The following is a 21,395-nucleotide window of genomic DNA, read 5'->3' on the forward strand; positions in this document are numbered from 1 at the left end:
CACATCATGCACTGACTCACTCACACATCATACACTGACTCACTCACACATCATACACTGACTCACTCACACATCATACACTGACTCACTCACACATCATACACTGACTCACCCACACATCATGCACTGACTCACTCACACATCATACGCTGACTAACTCACACATCATGCACTGACTCACTCACACATCATACACTGACTCACTCACACATCATGCACTGACTCACTCACACATCATACACTGACTCACTCACACATCATGCACTGACTCACTCACACATCATACACTGACTCACTCACACATCATACACTGACTCACTCACACATCATGCACTGACTCGCTCATCATGCGCTTACTCACTCACACATCATACACTCGCACAACTACTGACCCATTCACTCATCATACATAGATTCACTCATCGTGTGCTGGCTCACTCGCACTTCATACACTGACTCACACTGCCGCTGACTCACTCACACATCATACACTGACTCACTCACACATCATGCACTGACTCACTCACACATCATACACTGACTCACTCACACATCATACACTGACTCACTCACACATCATACACTGACTCACTCACACATCATACACTGACTCACCCACACATCATGCACTGACTCACTCACACATCATACACTGACTCACTCACACATCATGCACTGACTCACTCACACATCATACACTGACTCACTCACACATCATACACTGACTCACTCACACATTATACACTGACTCACTCACACATCATGCACTGACTCACTCACACATCATACACTGACTCACTCACACATCATGCACTGACTCACTCACACATCATACACTGACTCACTCACACATCATGCACTGACTCACTCACACATACACTGACTCACTCACACATCATGCACTGACTCACTCACACATCATACACTGACTAACTCACACATCATGCACTGACTCACACACACATCATACACTGACTCACTCACACATCATGCACTGACTCACTCACACATCATACACTGACTCACTCACACATCATGCACTGACTCACTCACACATCATACACTGACTCACTCACACATCATACACTGACTCACTCACACATCATGCACTGACTCGCTCATCATGCACTTACTCACTCACACATCATACACTCGCACAACTACTGACCCATTCACTCATCATACATAGATTCACTCATCGTGTGCTGGCTCACTCGCACTTCATACACTGACTCACACTGCCGCTGACTCACTCACACATCATGCACTCACTCGCACATCATACACTGACTCACACATCATGCGCTGACTAACACATCGTGCGCTGACTCACACATCATACACTCACTCAACCTAATACTGACTCGCACATCATACGCTGACTCGCACATCATACGCTGACTCGCACATCATACACTCACTAACGCTGCTGCTGACTCACTCACACATCATACACTGGGAGTGTCGTGCTGCCAGCTATGGCTGCAGGTTTTGTCGTATGTGTTATGTATATCGTTTTTTGTTAAATTTAAAATCACAGTTCCTATGACTACTGTTGTTACAGTTTTTGTAGCTTTATTTTGGTCTGGTTGTGGTGTAATCGTTTCTGCCATGTAGATTCATATTGTGTTAGTTGCGGTTGCACCCGACTTAAGAGCCGCATGGCTCACAGGGCTATACCTATAAACGAAACTTGAAACTTGAATCATTTTTACATTTCATGCATAATCGGATTTTGGGTTCGGCTGCAAAATGTAATGTAGGTACGTACGCATGTTGAACTTCTTTCGTACCGTACGTAGCCAACCATGTTAATCGGAGGTGCGGGAAATGACCTGACGACATCTGTGTCAGTAAGAACCCTCTCTACCTCCCAACCTCCGATAAGCATGGTTGAAAACGTACGATGCGAAAAAGGTTCAACATACATACAACACAGCCAAACAAGTGAATTGCCACGTACTCCATTGTATGCATGTTGAACGTCTTAAACATCGTACGGAGCCATCCGCGCCAGTTGGGGATGCGTGGGAGGGACGGCAGACTATACACGAAAAGCAGTCTTAAATAAACGAGTTTTAAATTTATATTGACACGTGCACAGTTCCAGTGGGCAATCTAATGTCAGAAGGAAAAGTGTTCCAGACAGTTGCAGAGGCACAGCTAAAAGCAATGAAATGCCATGACCATCTCCGTTCGGTGGGCAGCAAATCGCGTTTAACATGCCAACAATTATGGCTCCAGCCCACCGGTAAGTTAGAGAACAGGACGCGGATTCGTTAATCTTGACTTTCTGGATCTTACATTTTGATTTAAAGCTTTCGTGACTGCAGGGATTCATATTCTTGGTTCTTTCGGTAAAGTCACGTAGAAGGGAAACAATAAAATCATAAAAAATATAAACCAATAAAATCCTCACGACATTTCGACTGCAACACAAGCAATCATCATCAGGTGTGAAAACCACAGCAAGAAAATTTGAAAAAAGTGGCGGGTTTTTTTTAACGTTAGCACCACGGAGAGCGATTTGGTAGTTTGTTCAGATGGACGAGTCCATCTATGTTCGGAAAAGAGGAGGGGGGAGACGAAAATAATGGATGCGGTCTGAAAGCCACCGTAAGCGTGAACAATCAATTAAGACCCGAAATGGTTTATCAAATCCTTCCAATGATTGCTAAGCCAGAATCCATCTTCTCGGTGGCGGTTTTTTTTTTACGTTAGCACCACGGAGAGCGATTTGGCAGTTATTCAGATGGACGAGTCCATCTATGTTCGGAAAAGAGGAGGGGGGAGACGAAAATAATGGATACGGTCTGAAAGCCACCATAAGCATGAACAATCAATTAAGACTCGAAATGGTTTTTCAAATCCTTCGAATGATTGCTAAGCCAGAATCCATCTTCTCGGTTGAAATTGTCTCTGTGTTTGTATATGTGGATAGCCTCATGAACGAATCTGTCATGGTAGCCAGATGGCTTGCAAATAACTTCTGTCTTGGAGAAGTCAATGTCATGTGAGCCTACTGAATTATAACAGTGATCTGCCACGGCCGAGGTGTTGGTCCTACTGTGTTTTAAGTCTGCATTGTGTTCACGAATGCGGTCCGAGACATGTCGTTTGGTTTCTCCAATGTAACTACTACCACAGAGGCAACTTAGTTTGTAGACGCCAGGGTACTGTATGTCCGGAATCACATCTTTTACAGACAGAACCAGATCACGGATGTTCTGTAATGTGTTGAATCGGACCTGGATTTTGTGTTTATTCAAGATTTTGGAGATCTTTTTTGTGATCCCCGCAACGTAGGTTAAAGTGATGGTTTTGAAAGGCTCCTCAAGAGGGTCCTTCTTCATGGTTGGAGTGATAGCTTTGCGGCTTGTGTAGTCGGAGTAACCATTAGCCTTAATATTTGACGGGAGTTTCAAATTAAACGTCGTAACTAATTTCTGCAAAATGTTGGTGGTGAGGATTGAATGGATTACCAGACTCGGCATATGAGCATAACGCTATGTCAGTTGCTTTTCAAATTACGTAAAATAGGGAAGGACTTACGACCCACACACACATTGTTGTTAGTCAACAATTTAATGACGGTGGCAAGATGTCAATTACCTCGCCTGGTATGCAGGAGGTCGTGGTTTCGATCCTGACCCTGACGACTGCTGTATATTTGGAGTTTGCATGTCTCCCTCCCCGTGGTCGCGTTTGATTTTTCTCCGGGTCTTCCGGTTTTTCTCTCCACATTTAGAATCAAAATGCAACTTAAGAGTATTCGGCTGCTCTGAAGTTTCCACACGATAAGCCGTGTCGTCGAGCTATCATTTGTGGCCAGGTCGCTCCTGAAAAAGAGCTGTATAGATAAAAAAAAAATAGTTTATAGTTTCTGTTCATAAGTTCATGATGAAGATGACGTTGATGGCACTCACCACGTCGCCCCTGGGCTCAAGCGAACTCCGAGGGCTCCCCGGACAGCTCCCTCATCCAGTCCGCTGGGGAGATCGCAGCGGCAGCGCCACCAGCCCGAGACAGTGCAAAGTAGCAAGGAAATGGATCATCACGAAGGGCTCGCGAGCGTCATTCACCCCACGGGTTTCAGTTTGGCGACAGCGCTTGAAATCAATCTGGAGGCATGACGATGCACGATTTGAGTGTAGAAGACGCTCCCAACGCGATCGCATTCTCAGGGCACTGTTCACCACTAAGTGGCGGTAACGTCACCACGGCACTTGCTTGTACCATGCCAGGTGCACTTTGACGTCACGTGATGTGCCGAAGGCCTGCTAGCAGGAGGTCACTGGACAGACCCAGGTGCCATGGGTTGACTGACTGAGATGGTTGGCAGATGCACCAGCTGTGCTCCCCACTGTGCCAACTCTCTGCGTTTCAGCCGCCCGGCACTCCGCTCATTATTGCGAGCGTCACTCCTCTGCCCTCCATTGTTGCGACCGCCTCCAACTCCCCAGCAGTGTCCTTCATGAACCTCTTCCATGAATCTCCTCCACAGAACCTCCTGTTATCTATCCGGGCAAGTAACACCTGGTCATCGTTCCACATTGCGGCTCGCTCCTTTAATCGCTAGACCGATCGATCAGTCCCCAAATAAATTACATCCCAACCGCCCCCTCCCACCCTCCCTCCCCCCACCCCCGGGTTGGAAGTAGAAAGTCCCCACAGGGCACACAATCGCAGCACGTACCTTGCACGTAGCTCTCACTTCCCGGTGGCGCTGGCAGCTTCCGGCTTCGTGGCTTTGGTGACTCCATGAGCGCGGCCTGTGGCATGGTGTCGGGGGGGGGGGTTTGGGTTAGATCGCGCAAATAAATAAATGTGTCGTTAAAACCCGCCACCACCCGACGCAGCCAACTAGTGAGGGTTGTCACGTAAACAGAACGTGGCCAATTCGTCACTAGTACAGCACTAACCGGTGTGTTGGAGAGCAAAGCCACAACATTCACAATCTGAGTACGACGTTTCGCCAGTAATGACAACTAGCTTCATCAGGCGAACGGCTACGTGTTAAACTTAATGACAACAACACGATAACAGCACTGCCGCCACGTGCGTAGTGAAGTAGGCGTCACCGCCTCGTGGCGTTTATGCCACTGCACATCACCGCCACACTCCCGCTCTTTGAGAAATCTCGTGATTGTTCAAAGGTCTGCATGATGATGATTCATGGCCTATGATGGTGACTGACAGATCATTGATGGATTATGATTAATGTGATGATGGCTGTCTTGTGGATGATGACTAAGATTATGATGTATGGATGAAAATTTATAGGGTGCTCATGACCGTGTATTGATGATGATTAATAAGGCACAGGCAAGGGTGCAATGATCATCAGTATGATAATGCCGATGATGATGATGATGATGCTGACGGTGATGATGACGGTGATGACGATGACGGTGATGACGATGAGGTTCGACGTCAGTCTGACCCTGCTGCCTGACCTGCGGCTCGCGTCTCGTTACGGGGCCGGCTGGCAGGCGGACGCCCAGGCAGGAGACGGACTGCTCGATGTCAGAGATCTGCTCCTCGGAGGGGACGAGCGAACAGGGCAGGCAGAGGAGCGACAGACGCAGCCGCCATCAGGGTCGGCGAACGTTCGTCCGCGACGACCACGCGCGGACGGCAAACGCGAGCGCGCTACACGTGAACGCGGCGGCGGTGTTTTGTGTAACGAGCAATGTACGTCCCATATAATGGACCTGAACAAAAAAAGCACAAAAAATTATCCGTTTACGTTTTGCGTCAGCAGCGCTGAGTATATCAACATGGGGGAGTGGTGGTGCAGCGGTTAGCGCTACGCTGCACTATGACAACCCGGCGACCCGAGCTCGAATCCCGCTCACAGCCAACACCACGTGACGATTATCTGAACCGGTCCTGGGCCTCCCCTAGGTCGACTCAGCCTCAACTGAGCACCTGGTGGTGTGTGTAAAGATCACCACTGGGGAGACAAAGGCAGTCGGGGACACGCGTGCGTGATGCTGAGCGGTGGTGAGAGGAGAGCGGAAGAGTGGGAGGAGGGGTAGGCGGAAGGGGAGAAGGATGGGGGGCGGGAGGTACAGGGGAGACCTACCCCCACCTGGAACCAAACCCGACTGCATCATCTGCCAATAAATTCTTACTTAGAATAGTTACCAAGAAGTGGTGGCAAATTCATCCTATTATCTGCATGTAGCCACAGATAAAGAGTCAGCTGGAAGTGGTCTCTCAGAAGAGCGAAAATTCATCCACCGAACAACCGCACCACTCAACCTGACACCACATTCATGAGCCGCCACGCACCACTCCCACCCTGCAATGCGCCTGGCTGCCACTACCTACCACGCCGCATCGCACCGCACCCATCAGTGGCAAAGTGTACTTGGCATGGGCCCTGGTGCAAGGCATTCAATGGGCCTGCCGTGTTCAATTCCCCCCTTCCCCTATCCCCCACTACGTAGCCCGATGCCGAGCCCCCTCTGGCCCATGAACCCCTGTGCAGTTGCACCTCCTGCACACCCGATAGCTATGCCACTGGCACCCACAGGCACACACAGCACCCAAGAGCCTGCGCCATATGTCCGCACCACCACACAACGCACCCGCCAACTTCACCCGCTGCAACGCACCCGAAATGTAAAAACGCGGCTGAAATAACGCGCATGAACAACCGTGAAACTTGGCAGAGACAGAAAAAATAACCAAGCCCGGCTGGAGGTTTCCTCCATTGTCGTCCGGACCTTTCTACTGGGCCGTCTGTAGCACCACCACCACCACCCTTACCTGTCCCTCGGCGCCCTGCACCTGCGCCGAGGCGGTGGCGACGCGATCCTCGAGCCACGCGAGCTCGCGCTCCGTGGTCGCCGCGTGGATCCCGCGCGCCCCCTCCTCCAGGTGCCGCAGCTCCTCCTCCAGCTCGAAGGCTTGGCCCGCGCCCACGTACACCTGCGGGCACGCGGGACGGCCACGGGGGCGGGGGGGGAGGGTCACGGTCACGTCCGCGACAGGGCTCTCGTGTGTTGACCTGCCGCTAGGTCTGGGCGGCCCAGGGCCCGCGGGTTATTATATCGCGCTCGTTGCGCGCAACAGACGCGGGGGGTGCATAGATTTTTGCGGGTTCGCTGACGGAATGGAGTAGGTGGGCACGTGACGACTGCCGAACTAATACGTTATAATAAAGTCGCGCTGATCACACACACACACAAAGTGCTTGCCACAAATTAACGAAAACACCTTGCTGATCTCGTCAAGGAGCATAAAACCGTCACGCGAATTCTGGCGATCCTCACAGCAGCGGCGGCGGCTTTTGGCTGCTGGCCATCGAACAAAGATGGCGGTCACCGCATCACGTGGCGCTTTCAGATGGGCTTCTGCGGCCGTCTGGAACGCTCTTCCTTTCGATATTAGGAAGCCACTGGAGCTATGCACTTTTAGATCATCAAGATTGAAAACTCATTTCTTTATAACTGATTTTTGTGTTTAGTTTGTTGCCCTTCCCCCACACCTCCGATTAATACGGTTGTCTACGTACGGTGCAAAAGAAGTTCAACATACATACGTGTATACATGTAGCAGCTACAGTGAGGAGGTATGATGGATGTGGTGTGACAGGTGCAAAGATATATTTTTATGGTCACCGACCAGGCTAAGTCACCGGGTGTAGTTTGCTAATCTATGTGCACCTGCTTTACCTCTAATAATAATAATAATTGAATATAGGAAAAGCTCACAGAGTAACAAGACGGATCCTGCATAGGCATGTAAGGCTACACGTGTGAGGAAAGCAACTGAAAATGTCCACACAGATGGGTTAATGAACCCGACTCGCTGTACTGCAATCGTTTGGCACCCCTCACAGCCCCACTGCTTTTTGGGAGGTTCACAAATCGGCACGCGATACACCAACCCTTACCGCCCGATGGCTCTGCTGAAAGCACAGCGAGCACATCAAGGCTGGCACGGCCCGGTTTTATTCATTCGGGTTTTAATCGTTTTTTTTAAATATAAAACCGAAGCACCTGGATCCTGCTCCAAATCCGGATTTATTAAAGTTAAGTCGGGATTTCTCATCGCACGCGCCCATTAGCGGGGTTCGGGCCGGGGCCCGGGCTCAGCGTCACGTGCGTGAGCCACGCGGTGCGTTCGGCCCTCGCCCAGGCTAACGTCGTCAGTTCGTCACTCGTCGGAAGCGACTATCCCGCAGCTCCAGAAGATCGCCATCAAACTGTTCAGCATGGCCACGTCTGAGCGAAACTTCTCGACGCTGGGATTGATCCATTCCAAGTTGAGGAACAGCCTGGCACCCAACACAGTCGAGAAGCTTGTCTTCATCAAGTCGAACCTCAACGCGTTCCACGACTACCCCACGCCCGACGACGGCGACGACAACACCGAGTCCAGCGGCGAGAGCGACGACGAAGACGACGACGAGGAGCAGGATTGAAGTGTGCACGAGACGCCGATAATAAAACCAGGTTTTAATCGGCAAAATCGGGTTTAATTCCATTAAAACCAATAACCCGATTTGTCGGGCAAAACAATCGGGGTTTTCCCACCCTTGGAGCACAGCGTTTCGTTGTTTGTATCTCCCCCACGGTTCCGTTGGAAACTTTTTTTTTATTTTACACACTTTCATTTAACTCACTCTGTTGTTGTTATTGTAACTCAACTTTTTACCCACTTCCCAATATGGAATCGACTGCAAACTTGGTATACTTATGTCATACTGATGACAATACTATATTCTATCATTAAAAATGTAAGCAATATTTTTTATATGTTATGTTTCGGCTTGGGTCTAATTGTCCACGGTCAACTGACGTTGGCTGTAATTGGTCACGGTCCCCTTACGTTGTGGCAAGCTTCGGGGTCACTTCATGGAGTCGTGGAGTTCTTCCATTACTAGTACATTTCATAAAAGCGTGTTTTTAAAAAAGTTGTTTAAATAGTACTTATTTAAAACGGAGAGCGCTGGGTCAGCCGCGTGACAGATAACTGGAAGTGACAGCCAGAACAAATTAAAAAAATGACACACGTCACTGTCATGTTCAAAACGAGTTGTGATGTGTCATCCTGACACGACTTATGCAAATGATATACAGTTATCAAATACAATACACACACTTGAGTCTACATCGGTATTGAAAAGAAAATGTTACAGAAAATGTAATTAAAAAATGTGAACATATATATCCTCTAAAGATACAGTATATTGCAGTCAACTGTTTCAAGTTAATTAACAATTGGTCATTTTCCATCTACAATGCAATCATCATCATCGACTGCGATCTTAGCTACTACTGGATGAAAGTCCCCCCAGTTCATCGCAATCTCCCTCGTAGTCCTGCAATTATCCATCTAACCCCTGAACATGATCCGATTTCATTGCCCCATCTCCGCAGTGGACGTCCTTTTGGGCCCATTCGCTTATTTTGGCAGCTGCTCTGTCATTAGAAAGAAGTAAAACATACATACATTAGTCTAGACCAGTTTGTGCTTAACCTGAGGTGCACGCACCCCCTGGGGATGCGAGATGCCCTGTCTGAAAACCAGTAAAAGTTAAGAACCACTGGTCTAGACTATCGAGTCATCCCTTGTCTCTAAAACGAATGCATGGTCTCTAATCCACGCGTTTCTCTTCCTCTCTCAGTGGAACTCCAAGATCAGGCCTCTCCGCCCTTCTGTTCCATTTTCTCTATTCAGGTCAACAACGTTCATGACGCGGACGTCATGGCAGGTAATTACGCACCGATCAAAACTGCCTTCATTCGGCACTTGGGTACATCGCATTTCATTGTCAGTTCCGTGTTCGAAAAATAAATCCAGCCTGATCTCGTCGGCGTATTTAATCTATCGCGTTGATCTCGGTCCACCTACAGTGTTCACTGCCCCAGATAGACACATTCAGTTGTGTCCCTCTGTCATACCTTTACATTTCCAAGCGAATTCACATGGATTTTGCTTTGCTCATCACACTTCATGCCATAATTTAGACAGTGCCGAATTAAAATTCGGTACAAACAGTCGCTAAAGAGCTCAATTCAATTTGTTTCAGCATTTGGCCCTGGTTCTCTGTAGATTTCCACAGCGACTCCATTTGGCCTGGCAACTTTTCCGTAATCCTGTGTTTATATTTATGCACCCATTTAACAACAACAAAATCTCCACTAGTTAGGTTTCTGTCGTGGACACTTGCACTTCGAGGGGCTGGCCCTTTGTGAGATTGCTACTGTTACTGCTCTTATGGAGTGTCGGAATATTTTCAGACGGTTTTGTCTTGGTCTCTTTTACTTTGCGTTTGTGTTGTTTCCCGGATTGTTTGCCATTTTCATCCTTTTTGTTAATCTCTACTTTTCATCGCGAAGCTTTTGGGGGTTTTTACATAACGCTCGATGTTTTGTGTTTTTTCATATATCTACGGTATATACGACGAGCCGTGCTCCGACCATGTAATTACATGCGTGTCTCTTTCCGTACGGCATCGTCGCAAGATCACGGGTCCTTTGACACGGCCGTATTCGGACACGTTAGATAACCGCCACTCGGCCGTGTCGTATCGTGTTTGACCCACACAGCGGCACGGCCTCTAAACACCGCTATCGGGGAAGATCGTGTAACACGAGCCCTTCCAGGGACGACGAGACCCCCGTACCAAGCGTAGATATCAGCCTGCTTGCTGGAAATGTACGCATCAAGAAAAATATATCTGAATCGCACACGATATGTACATTCAATGCCTTAATAATACATGTAAAGACGATGCTGCCACGTGGTTACGGTTGTTACACTGGACTTGCCATCCGGCGGTCGCCGGTTCGACCTCCAGGCTTGGCGGTAGAAACAATGGCCCAAGCTTCTTAAATCCCTCATCTCTCAACCCAGCAAATGCGAATGGGTTCACCACCCAGTCTATCGGCAGATCAACTCGTGGGGTAAAGTGTGGGTAATACCACCACTTCCAAAACGTCCGTCCATTGAGTAAGAAGAGGCCACGAATATCGTCTGGCGGATGTCATTATGCCAGCTGTGGCATTAGCACGTACTTGCAGGGCTGCATCTTTACCTTTAACATTTTAATAACACGTAGGCATTTTCTTATAATATTGTGCATTATAATATTTTAATTATAAGATTTTAATCATCGTTCAGCGTGCTTGCCCAGAAAATCCTCATTGATTCCCAATTCTCTTTTTCAGTAGCGTTCTGCCATAAACAAAAATGTTTTTTTGCAGAAGACGGTGATGTTGCCATGTGGAATCCCAATCGAGTAATTTTTCAGCATGAACATCATCACGATGATCGACGACGACAAGGATGGATGACCGCGACGATCAACGGCCCTTACGTTCTCCTCCAGCTCGGACAGCCGCTGGTCGAGCGCCCTGGCCACGCGTCGCGACGGCGCGGGGCCGCCATCGCCGGCGCCCGGCCGGGACAGCAGCCGCTGGGCGTCGGCGATGAGGCGCAGCGCGTGGGTCGTGAGGCTGCGCAGGGAGGCAGCCGTGTACCTCTAAGCGGAAGCAGGTCACCACAGCGGCAGGGCCACAGCGTCACGCGCGGAGGGGAACGGAGACATTGGGAGGGAAGGAGAAAGAGAGAGAGAGGAAGAGGAGCGGAGAGGAAACAAACTCAAGCCTGCCACCGCGAAGCATTGTCGGGGGTGGGGTGGGGTCGCATAGGGCCAACCCAAGCCATTCAGAATCGAACATCATTTTTAAATCGTTGCCATTTCTGTAGCTGCAAGACACGTTTTGATTTCCCCCCCTGCAACCCCCAGGCTAAGATCGTCTACGAAATATTTCCAGGATTCCGATGCAGATTATCAACATCAATGAGCCGAGAGTGCTGAGTGCCACACCTTCCGCATCTCCACCTCGACCTCCTCCTCTGCATCACCCTCATCTGTGGCGACGGTGGTAGAGTCCGAATCAGCAGCTGTCTCATCCTTTCCCTGGTCCTCCTCCTCTTCGTCCGCCTCCTCCTCCTCGGCGAGGATCCCAGTGGACATCCTCTCCTGCCGCTGCCCGTGTCTCAGCACCGTGCCCCATCGCAGAGGGCGCGGCGTGTCCCCGTGACGCTGGCCCAGCTCTGGAGACGACACGGACCTCACCCCACGCTGACAGCGGAGGGAGCGGAGGATGGAGAGGGTGCAGAGGGTAAATGATGGAGAGAGTCGAGAGACAGCGAAGAGAGTAGAGTGGAGAAAAAACAGGAAGTAGCAGGGTGGAAGATGGGGAGAGCAAAGAGAGTGATGAATGGAGAAAGTGGATGACAGAAACAGAGAGCGGAGTGGTCAAGTTGTGATCAAGTCCGTTACACACACTGCTCGAGCACCCCGTGATCAACGGATTCTTCAACATTTCGTCTGAATTGTCGTGCCGTGTGCCACCACGGCACCTGACGGCACCTCGCCCGTGCTCCGTACCTGAGCCCACGTGTGGGACGGCGCTAGTCCACTCTCCAGGCGGCACAGGCTGCTCTCTAGCACCGCCAGGCGACTGGACAGCGCCGCCAGCTGCAGGCGTGCTCGCAGAACAGAGGAGAGCGCCGACACGTGGCGATGGTGGCGATGGTGGCAGTGGTGGCAGTGGTGGGAATGGTGGCAGTGATGTCAATGGTGACAGTGGTGGCAGTGGTGGCAGTGATGTCAATGGTGACAGTGATGTCAATGGTGACAGTGGTGGCAGTGGTGGCAGTGGTGGCAGTGATGTCAATGGTGACAGTGGTGGCAGTGGTGACAGTGATGTCAATGGTGGCAGTGGTGGCAGTGATGTCAATGGTGACAGTGGTGGCAGTGATGTCAATGGTGGCAGTGGTGGCAGTGGTGGCAGTGGTGGCAGTGATGTCAATGGTGGCAGTGGTGACAGTGATGTCAATGGTGGCAGTGGTGACAGTGGTAGCAATGGTGACAGTGGTGGCAGTGGTTACAGTGGTGGCAGTGGTGGCAGTGATGTTAATGGTGACAGTGGTGGCAGTGGTGGCAATGGTGGCAATGGTGGCAGTGGTGGCATTGATGTCAATGGTGACAGTGGTGGCAATGGTAGCAATGGTGGCAATGGTGGCAATGGTAGCAATGGTGGCAGTGGTGGCATTGATGTCAATGGTAACAGTGGTGGCAATGGGGTGGGGGAGTGGGAGGGTGGAGACACGGTGGCAACGTTCGGGGAAAAAACATTTGAAATAACAAAATGAAAAAATAAAACCAGGTGACAAGAGTGGCAGCAACGTTAGACACAGGGATAGAATGGAGCAGAGGAATGAAAGCTCAAGAGACGTTTGGGGAAAAAAAATGTGAGGTCCATGGGAGAATAAGCCACGATGGTGTGACGTGACAGAGGAGTTTATTGAGAACAGATTTAACGACACAAATCGCACGATTCAGCACGTTGTTGGGGTTTTTGAATGCATGGGTCTTTTAGGCTTTTTTCAAACTTGCTCACAGTCTTGTTTGACACTCATTATTCTAAAATTTTCCCAGGTCTCACATGCAAAAAACTGCTTTATGTGGCCGTCTCAATTCTCTATACGTAAAAGCTTATAAAAAGCAAAACATATATAGCCTCTGTTCAGTCTCTATTTGCCACGGTAAACAATGGTAAGCGAACGCAAGTCATTTCAGTGCGTTGCAGTCATTTATTTTCAACTTACTGAAATCTTGCTATGACAATTTCATTGCAAATGAGAAGAGTGAGGTTGTGTGGGACCTGCAGTGTTTTTTTTATCACATAAGACATTTATTTTCACTACCTGTGAGGGAGTCAGTCAGCGATAACACTAAAAAGCAATTTCCATCGTAGATAGACACGTATCAGCTCATCATTACCACAAAAAACCATGGACCCTGTGGGAGTGATGAGAGCCATGTAGAATTTATGACCTTTGACTTGGGTCAAAAAATCCTCACCAACATTTCAACCGTAATCATCTTTATGTTTTCTAAAAAATACATATTCAAAAGATTTGAAAAGTTGTGGGTCAAGAACAATTTTCTAGAATGAAGAAAAATCCGTGCTATATTTTGCAGGGGGAAATTTGAGCCTTAAATGGGTGGTGCTGTATTGAGGGGCGGGTGTTAAACCGCAAAAATCCACAGGAACTCCACAGTCCACTCACACCACAGGGGCCGGAGTCCCCCTACGACAAGCAGCTGTACCTGATCCAAGCACCCCGGGCTGCCCTCGGCACCATAGGCACCCTCGGCCGCCGAGCCCTCCCCAAGCACCCGCGCTGGGCCCTCATGCAAAGTCCTCCTCGGCCCGCGCTCCGCGGCCGTCGGTGGCCCGTCGCCAACCCCCGCCGCTTCTCCGGCGTCGCACCCCGCTGGGCTGCCGCGACCTTCGCGGCCGCGTTCGGGGGAGCGCGATTCGCCGCCGCCCTCGGGCACGAGCGATTCGCCGGGGCCGTCGCTCGCCCGCGGAAGCCTCTCGGCCCCGGTCGGACCCGCGTCTGCGCGCGGCCGCCGACTTCTTCCACGGTGGCCAAGGCCCAGCGTCGCACGAACGGCATCGTCGTCGACGGAGTAGTCGCCGCTGCGGTGGCCCCACGGCGACTCTTCCCCCGGGTCCCCGCCTGCCCTCCGCCCGACTGACGCCGGCTGCTCATACGAAGAATCTCGCACGCCGATCGTTTCCCCTCCCGCGGCGGCAACCGGCGAAGGTCCGGCGTCGGGCGGTGGCACCGCCGGCGATGGGTCCACGGTGGTGCCGGGGGAGATGCTTGGATCGGCCAGGGGGCCGTCGGCGGTTGAGGAAGAGCGGCTAGCATCCCGACAGACCCCTACGCCTCCGGGACCGCGCGGTTCGTCCGTCTCCTCGCCCGGCGTGTCGGAGCAGCGGGGGACGTCCTCGCCGTTGGCATCATTGCCGGCTGCGGTCACGGGACGTCCCACACCCCCGGCGTTCCCGTCGCTCCCGGCGTTCTCGACGTTCCCGGCGTTCTCGACGTTCCCGCAGGTGTGAGCGGATGTGGCGGGGCCCGGAAGGAGCTCGGAGGTGTGGGTTGGTGCGATGGATGCACGGTCGCGCCGCCGTGCGGGCGCGGAGCGGCGGGGGCTGTCCGTGTCCGGGGATGTGATGGGGTCACCGTCACCGCCATCGTTACTCGGCATGTGGAGGACCCCACCGTGACCGGGAAATGAGGCGTCACCGTTCAATAGCTGAGGGAGGGGAAAGGAGGGGAGGGGAGGGGAGGGGAGGGGAGGGGAGGGGAGGGGAGGGGAGGGGAGGGGAGGGGAGGGGAGGGGAGGGAGGGAGGGAGGGAGGGAGGGAGGGAGGGAGGGAGGGAGGGAGGGAGGGAGGGAGGGAAAGCGATTCTCAGCTTGACTAAGATGCTTGTGAGCGAGCGAGCGACGCTTGACGTCACGGGTAACATGGCCAATGCAGGGTGTAACTGTTAGGTATGCAATGATTCACCATCCCTCCACCACCCAGGCCGGGTGATTTGATCAATTATAATGATTCAGAATCAAGGTCCAGAATCATGATTTAATTTAATAATTTGTTTGCTTAATTTTTGTACCGTTTATCTCACTTGTACAATTTAGCTTGCTCTGTTAGCCCATTTCTCAAATTAGGATATGTATATTGAATGCATTTCACACCGTACATAGCCAAACGTGCTAATCAGAGGTTCATGTCACTGTAAGGAAGAGCTGTTTAAGAGCGTTTTAAATCAGTGCCAAGTCCAAAAGTGCACTGACAAACAATGGAGAGATGTATTACTTGAAATCACGCTGACAGACAGAAAGATGAACACGTGGATCAAGGAATAGATGGAGATTGAAGACATCGAACTGACTGTAAAGACAAAACTAGTGGGCTGGGGGAGGACACGTCATGAGAAGGGAATGCGGCCAATGGTCGACACTGGTGGCAAGAGTGGCAGCTGAAGGACCTAACGCGCCCGACAGCACGTCAGCGGAGGAGATGGAGTGTGCGGGTGCTGGGCAGATTGTTACATCGCAGCATCGTGAGTGAAAGCGACGGCTTGGGGAGACCTTCGCCCAGCAGTGTATAAGACCATGGTGATGCTGATGAGAGTGATGAGGTGTGATTTGGTCTACGAATTTCACCAACGCAGTCATTTGAGCTTTACCATAAGCGACGGCGTAGCCGTCTATTAACGGCTGGGGTCACGGTTGCATGGTCCACGTGGGCGTGAACGTGAACGGTAATGAGTGACTGAATCATCAGACGCAGACCAAGGCAATGCCCTTAATTCGCCGAGTGCACGGAGGCAGAGCAATTCGCAAATGAAGCTCGTTAAAGGCTTAACAGTCTGACCCATGTGTTTGAGTGTCACAGTGGCCGAGTTGCTCGATTGCTGGGGTCAAAACTTCAAATGCTGCACCAATAAAATGTCTCTCCTGCGGGTCACTGATATGATGGGACCAACGGCTATGCTCATTAAACTGCCTGACCTGAGTCCTTAAGTCAGGATTTGTCAAAGTTCGGTTCTTCCCGACTCACCACGGCACGTCTCTCCGAGTTCACCAATTACGCACTACTGGACATCTGTGAAAAAGAGCGTGATAGCTCATCGGATTCCTCCAGTGTAAAAGAGATATTCTGATTCTGACAACGCCGACCAACTTGCAATTTGTACAATGGTTAGCGCACTATTCCCGCAACCCTGCAAAGTGGAGTGAATTTCTCCGGCCACGGCTGACATCAGCGGCGAGTAATATCTGAATCAGTCCACGATTTTCTCCACCAACCGCCACCCCAACATGGTGAAGTATGGTCAACAAGCCCCACGACAGATACATGGCATGGGGAGGCCCTCATCCAGCAGTGGATCGAAAAGGGCCGTGCAAAATAAAAATTAAGTTGTTACACTCTGCACTTGTCTGATGATTGATGAACATGAACACATCCCACGTGACATGGGGGTGCCGATTAACGTGGATCAAGCACCCACGTACATATACACAGTGAATGACTAAATTTGAATCGACACGTATTGTTACATCACGTAGGCTAGTGCAGTGCAAACTGACTATAGCTTGGCTCAGCTCGGCTAGATGCACCCTGGTGACTCACAAACAGACATGGGATCAATGGTAGTATTACCTCGATATTCACGAACTTGCTATCCGTAATTGTGATTGCTTATTTACGTACTCATTCAAGGTAAATATTTTTTTTAACATAGGTTTCCGTAGGTCAATATCATTATCCGAGAAATGTGCTATTCACGAGCGTCTCCGGAACGTAAATCCCTCGGCGAATGACGAGGGAGACGCTGCATTACAATTACGGGGGGGTGGGCATCGTTGAACGCAACCGCGACTGCATCGCGATCGTGTCGCTCGCGTCCGTGGCGGCGACGATCGCAGCCCTGAGCAGCCCGGCGCTCCGTGGGGATCCCCGCTCTGTTACAGCCGTGCGATGGGGCGCCCTCTGCTGGACGCATCGCGTTCCAGCACCACAAGCTGAACGTCCACAATCAAGGGTGAAAGATTCTTGGCCCTTTTCTTTGTCCACAAGGAAATGTATTTTTAATCCACGGCACGGATCCAGCCGATCCTCTTGCCCCCCACCACCCCCCCCGACCAATCAGAACGTGGAGTGTTTGCTCCGGCCTTCTTGAGATGACTCTGTCCCAGGGATCGTTTGGGACAATCACTACAAAGGTGTCGTTTTTTTTGAGCTAGATATTGCGTGAACGTAAATGTGCCGCAAACCCGCCACCACCCGCCACAGCCAATTAGTAAGGTTTGGCACGTAGAACAAAACGTGCCAATTAGTTACTACTTCAGCACATCCGGTTTGAGTACGACGTTTCTCTGGCGATTACAACAACCAGCTTTTTCAGGCGATTAGCCAGGATTGTGAAGTCGTCTTCTGCACGTGCCTGATGATTGGTAAACACAAACACGTCTTCTTCTGCACGTGCCTGATGATTGGTAAACATAAAGAAGTCGTCTTCTCAATCCTTAAGCCATGGCCGGGAATCGAACGCAGGTCGCCGGGTTTATAATACAAAAAGTACAAAACAAATTGCCATAGCGTGTGATAAGAGGACTTTAACTCGAAGAGGAATTATTTTAAATCGCTCTTAAAAGGGTTATGGGCTCAAACAGTAAAACCCTGCAGCTACATTGAAGCTGCCAAGACTCATGGCCACGGCCAAACGAAACAATATAAATGCCATCTGTAACGCTTTCAAATCTAAGGTTGAAGACGTTAATGCGTTAGCCCTGTCCATCTCTCTGCCCGTCCGTCTGTTACAGGGGAGATCATCAAACCGCTCGTAAATACGTATGCAACAGGAATTCGATTTCACATTTTTTTTCTTCTTCTCAAGGTTGCTGAGCAAGACCCGCAAAGGTCAAAGAAATAAACAGCACTTTTAAAGTTGTAATAGACAAGCGTTAATGTGTTTGGTTGAACTCGGTACGGTTAATATAAGAACTTTGGAAAATATACGATGGGAGGTAGTTCCAAAGTCGAGCAGCGCGAGGGAAGAAACAGCAAACGGAAGAGTCGTGGCCTGCAGCTTGCTGACTGAACGCATCACCGACGAGACGGAGCAGTCGCTCTTGAGGACAGTAGAGGGCGATGATTGCTGCGTTCTCTGAACGCTGTAACATCCTGCTGGAAACCTTCACAACGCTCGACCGCGATGCCAACACACACGGCCTGCCCTCTTTAAAACAACGTAACGGCGCGGAGAATGTCAGAATCAGAATATTTATTCATACTGGAGGAATCCAATGAACTATGAAGCTCTTTTTTCTCAAATGTTCTACCGGACAACTTTGAAAAATTTATTCATGTCCGGACTTGACATCTGTGAAAAAGAGCTTTAGAGCTCTTTGGACTCCAGGAGGACATTTTTTTAAATGCACCCGCAGCATTGACCAGGGCGGCCGTGGGGCCTCGCACCGCCAAGCTATGCAGCAAGCGGCGAGCAACCGGCCGCTGAGCGTGCTACCTTGCTGGTGATGCTGGCGGTGAGTTCGCTCACGAGGACGGCTCCGCTTCCGCGAAGGATGTCCAGCTGCCGCTCCTCCTCCACCCCTCCCTGTGGGAGAGACAAACGCAGCCGGGGGAGCGACGCGGCTTTGAGCGGGGCGCACCGCGGTGGCGGGATGTTATCTCCCTCGCCTGGTATGCAGGAGGTCGTGGGTTTGGTCCCGACCCTGACGCCTGCTGTATATTTTGGAGAGTTTGCGTGTCTCTCTCCCCTTGGTCGTGTGCATTTTTTTTCCCCTTCCACATTTAGAAACGTGCGTTTAGAGTATCTGCCTGCTATACATTTCCACGTGATAAGCCACTGCATTGGGCGATCATTGGTGGCCAGGTCACTTCTGAAAAAGAGCTATACAGCTTTGCCCGGTAATAAAATCGTGTTTAGTTTCGACGCACATTTTAGGCCGCTTTAGGTGAACTGAACCGCGAGGACGCACCACAAAAAAACCAGAGGCGAGGGCTCGACTAAAAATCCACGAGTCGTCGCTCTCGACTAACGACTCTGGCCGCGACATACCGCCGCCAGCGGCAAGGTCAATCCAGCGGTAGGCCCGCGCGAGCCGTTGACCTTTTGGCGCGCGAGCGACGGCGTCGTGGGGCCGTCGCCGGCGGCGAGCGTCCCCGCGGAGCGGCGTCCCCGGCGCTCGGCCCGCGAGGAGACGACCTCGCGCACGGCGTCGCTGGCGGCGCGCCACGCGGCAGCGCTCACCTCAGCCATCAGCGAGTCTGCGGGGACAGAAGCCGGGCGGCACGAGAGAGGGACAAGCGAGAGACTCCCCCCCCCCCCCCCACCATCGCCACCACCCGCCCGCCCCCGCCCGAGAGACTCGAGCGTGAAATTGTGTCGTAGAGAGAGAAAATTCGGTGGCACGTAGCGGATCTGTCTACAAGCTGTTGAATACATAGCAATGGTGATAGCTACGGGCCCGGTGGTGGGGGGAAAAACTGCAAGTGGAGATACGCTTGTACCGACGCATCATTTGATAATTTGACATCGATTCTTTACCCGTAAGAATCTATGCGTGCATCATAAGTGTTGGAATCAATGTTTATGGATGAATCGATGCAATGGGTCATTGTAGAATTTCCATTGCTGATTTTGAACGATAATTGTCTATGCACCAGAATGAATCAGAAAGTGTACTCAAATGTGCAACGCCGGTATAGGGGCCTCAACGTTAAAAGCCACATCACGTGCTCATGGCATTCTACACTGTTTGTCCACCACTGGTTTCCACCACGATCCGCCACGATCTACCCATTGCTGGATGAAGGCCTCCCTGTCCCCATCACTGACAGCCCCGCGATGCTCCGATCTGTCTCACTCGTGTGCACCTGAGCTGATGTAAAGATCTCCATCTCAGCGAGTTGTCTCATCCGCTCGGGTGCGTTCCTCCTTTGGCTTCTATTCCGTCACCAGTCTCGTCGTGCCTTCTAGCCGCGGCGTGCACATCCCAATCCCACTAACATTTCATGCGCGGTCAATCTGATGTTCATGATTTGCAATCAATCCCCGATCTACGTGCACCACTTGCCTGCCTCAGTGCAATTAAAAGCACGCACCTCCCCGGCACTTCTCCCACGCTTCTCACAAACGCCATCGTCTTTACGCTGCACTTTCGGCTACCCAAACGCCATTCAATTTTGCCATCAGCTGCCAATGTGAGCAGGGAGCGAGCCAGCGAGCCAGCGAGTGTAGTCCACACTGGTGGCGGCCCTGCTGCCTGGCTGACTCCCATCGCTGTCACGGGACCCCGGGCCGGTGTGCCGTCAAGCACCTGCCTCCAGCTCCAAGCAAGAGGAGGAGACGTCCATCTGCTCTCGTTCCCCAGGACACGTGGGCGCCTGCCCGTCCACTAACACGCGCACTTTTTGCCGAAGACATCTCGGAAACGGCAGCCGTATGGACCCCGACCTGGGTCCCCGTGCCGATTTCTTTCGCTTTCTGTTATCCAGCCACATGCCCAGATAAACGTCTCACTCCTCCGAATTAATTTCCCAGGATTGCACTAAAATTGAGCGCGCATTTTTTTTATTCAGGTTGCGCGGTCGAGCCTGCCCTGTTGTCACCTAATCCACAGCGATCGTGCCTGAATTGGAATGGCGCGCTGGTAATGGTTCAGCGTCGAGCAGTGATCATGACAAATGATAGAATAACAATACACACAATTATCTTAAAATGTACACTGCCATGTAGGTCATAAAATACAATCATTTGCAGCAAATTTCTCAATTCATTGCTGGATGATAAAGTCCCCCGGGGGAGGCGGGAGGTTCTGAACATTCTTCCCCATGCTGGTCAGTGCTGGTTGGCTCACATATCACTCGCCACTCGTGTTAATTGGAGCTGGGAATCGAATTCAGGTCGCTGGGTTCAAAGTGCAAAGCGCAAACCACTACCCCACCCACTTTCATGCATTAAATATA

General features: G+C 51.1%; 1 protein-coding gene across 6 annotated transcripts in view; it reads right to left on the reverse strand.

Moving 5' to 3' along the window:
- The window catches only part of LOC116940922 (uncharacterized), a 67,050-nt gene that overhangs the window by 5,692 nt on the left and 39,963 nt on the right, over window positions 1-21,395 (reverse strand). For 3 of the 6 annotated variants that reach the window (XM_032951306.2, XM_032951305.2, XM_032951308.2), the window contains 10 exons: window positions 19,537-19,694; window positions 18,931-19,020; window positions 14,147-15,148; window positions 12,419-12,508; window positions 11,852-12,109; window positions 11,339-11,503; window positions 6,778-6,939; window positions 5,457-5,534; window positions 4,697-4,772; window positions 3,927-3,989 (listed from right to left, as the gene is read on the reverse strand). In XM_032951306.2, coding sequence (XP_032807197.2) covers window positions 3,943-3,989; window positions 4,697-4,772; window positions 5,457-5,534; window positions 6,778-6,939; window positions 11,339-11,503; window positions 11,852-12,109; window positions 12,419-12,508; window positions 14,147-15,148; window positions 18,931-19,020; window positions 19,537-19,694 — 2,126 coding nt within the window. In that variant the 3' untranslated portion in view covers window positions 3,927-3,942. Of the gene's footprint in view, window positions 1-3,926; window positions 3,990-4,696; window positions 4,773-5,456; window positions 5,535-6,777; window positions 6,940-11,338; window positions 11,504-11,851; window positions 12,110-12,418; window positions 12,509-14,146; window positions 15,149-18,930; window positions 19,021-19,536; window positions 19,695-21,395 lie in introns of those variants that run through there. The other 3 variants (XM_032951307.2, XR_004402619.2, XR_004402618.2) reach the window with 3 other exon arrangements.

Source organism: Petromyzon marinus, chromosome 10, assembly GCF_048934315.1.
Source record: "Petromyzon marinus isolate PM22_M1 ecotype Great Lakes invasive population chromosome 10, UKy_Petmar_22M1.pri1.0, whole genome shotgun sequence".
In the NCBI taxonomy this organism is placed as follows: domain Eukaryota; kingdom Metazoa; phylum Chordata; class Hyperoartia; order Petromyzontiformes; family Petromyzontidae; genus Petromyzon; species Petromyzon marinus.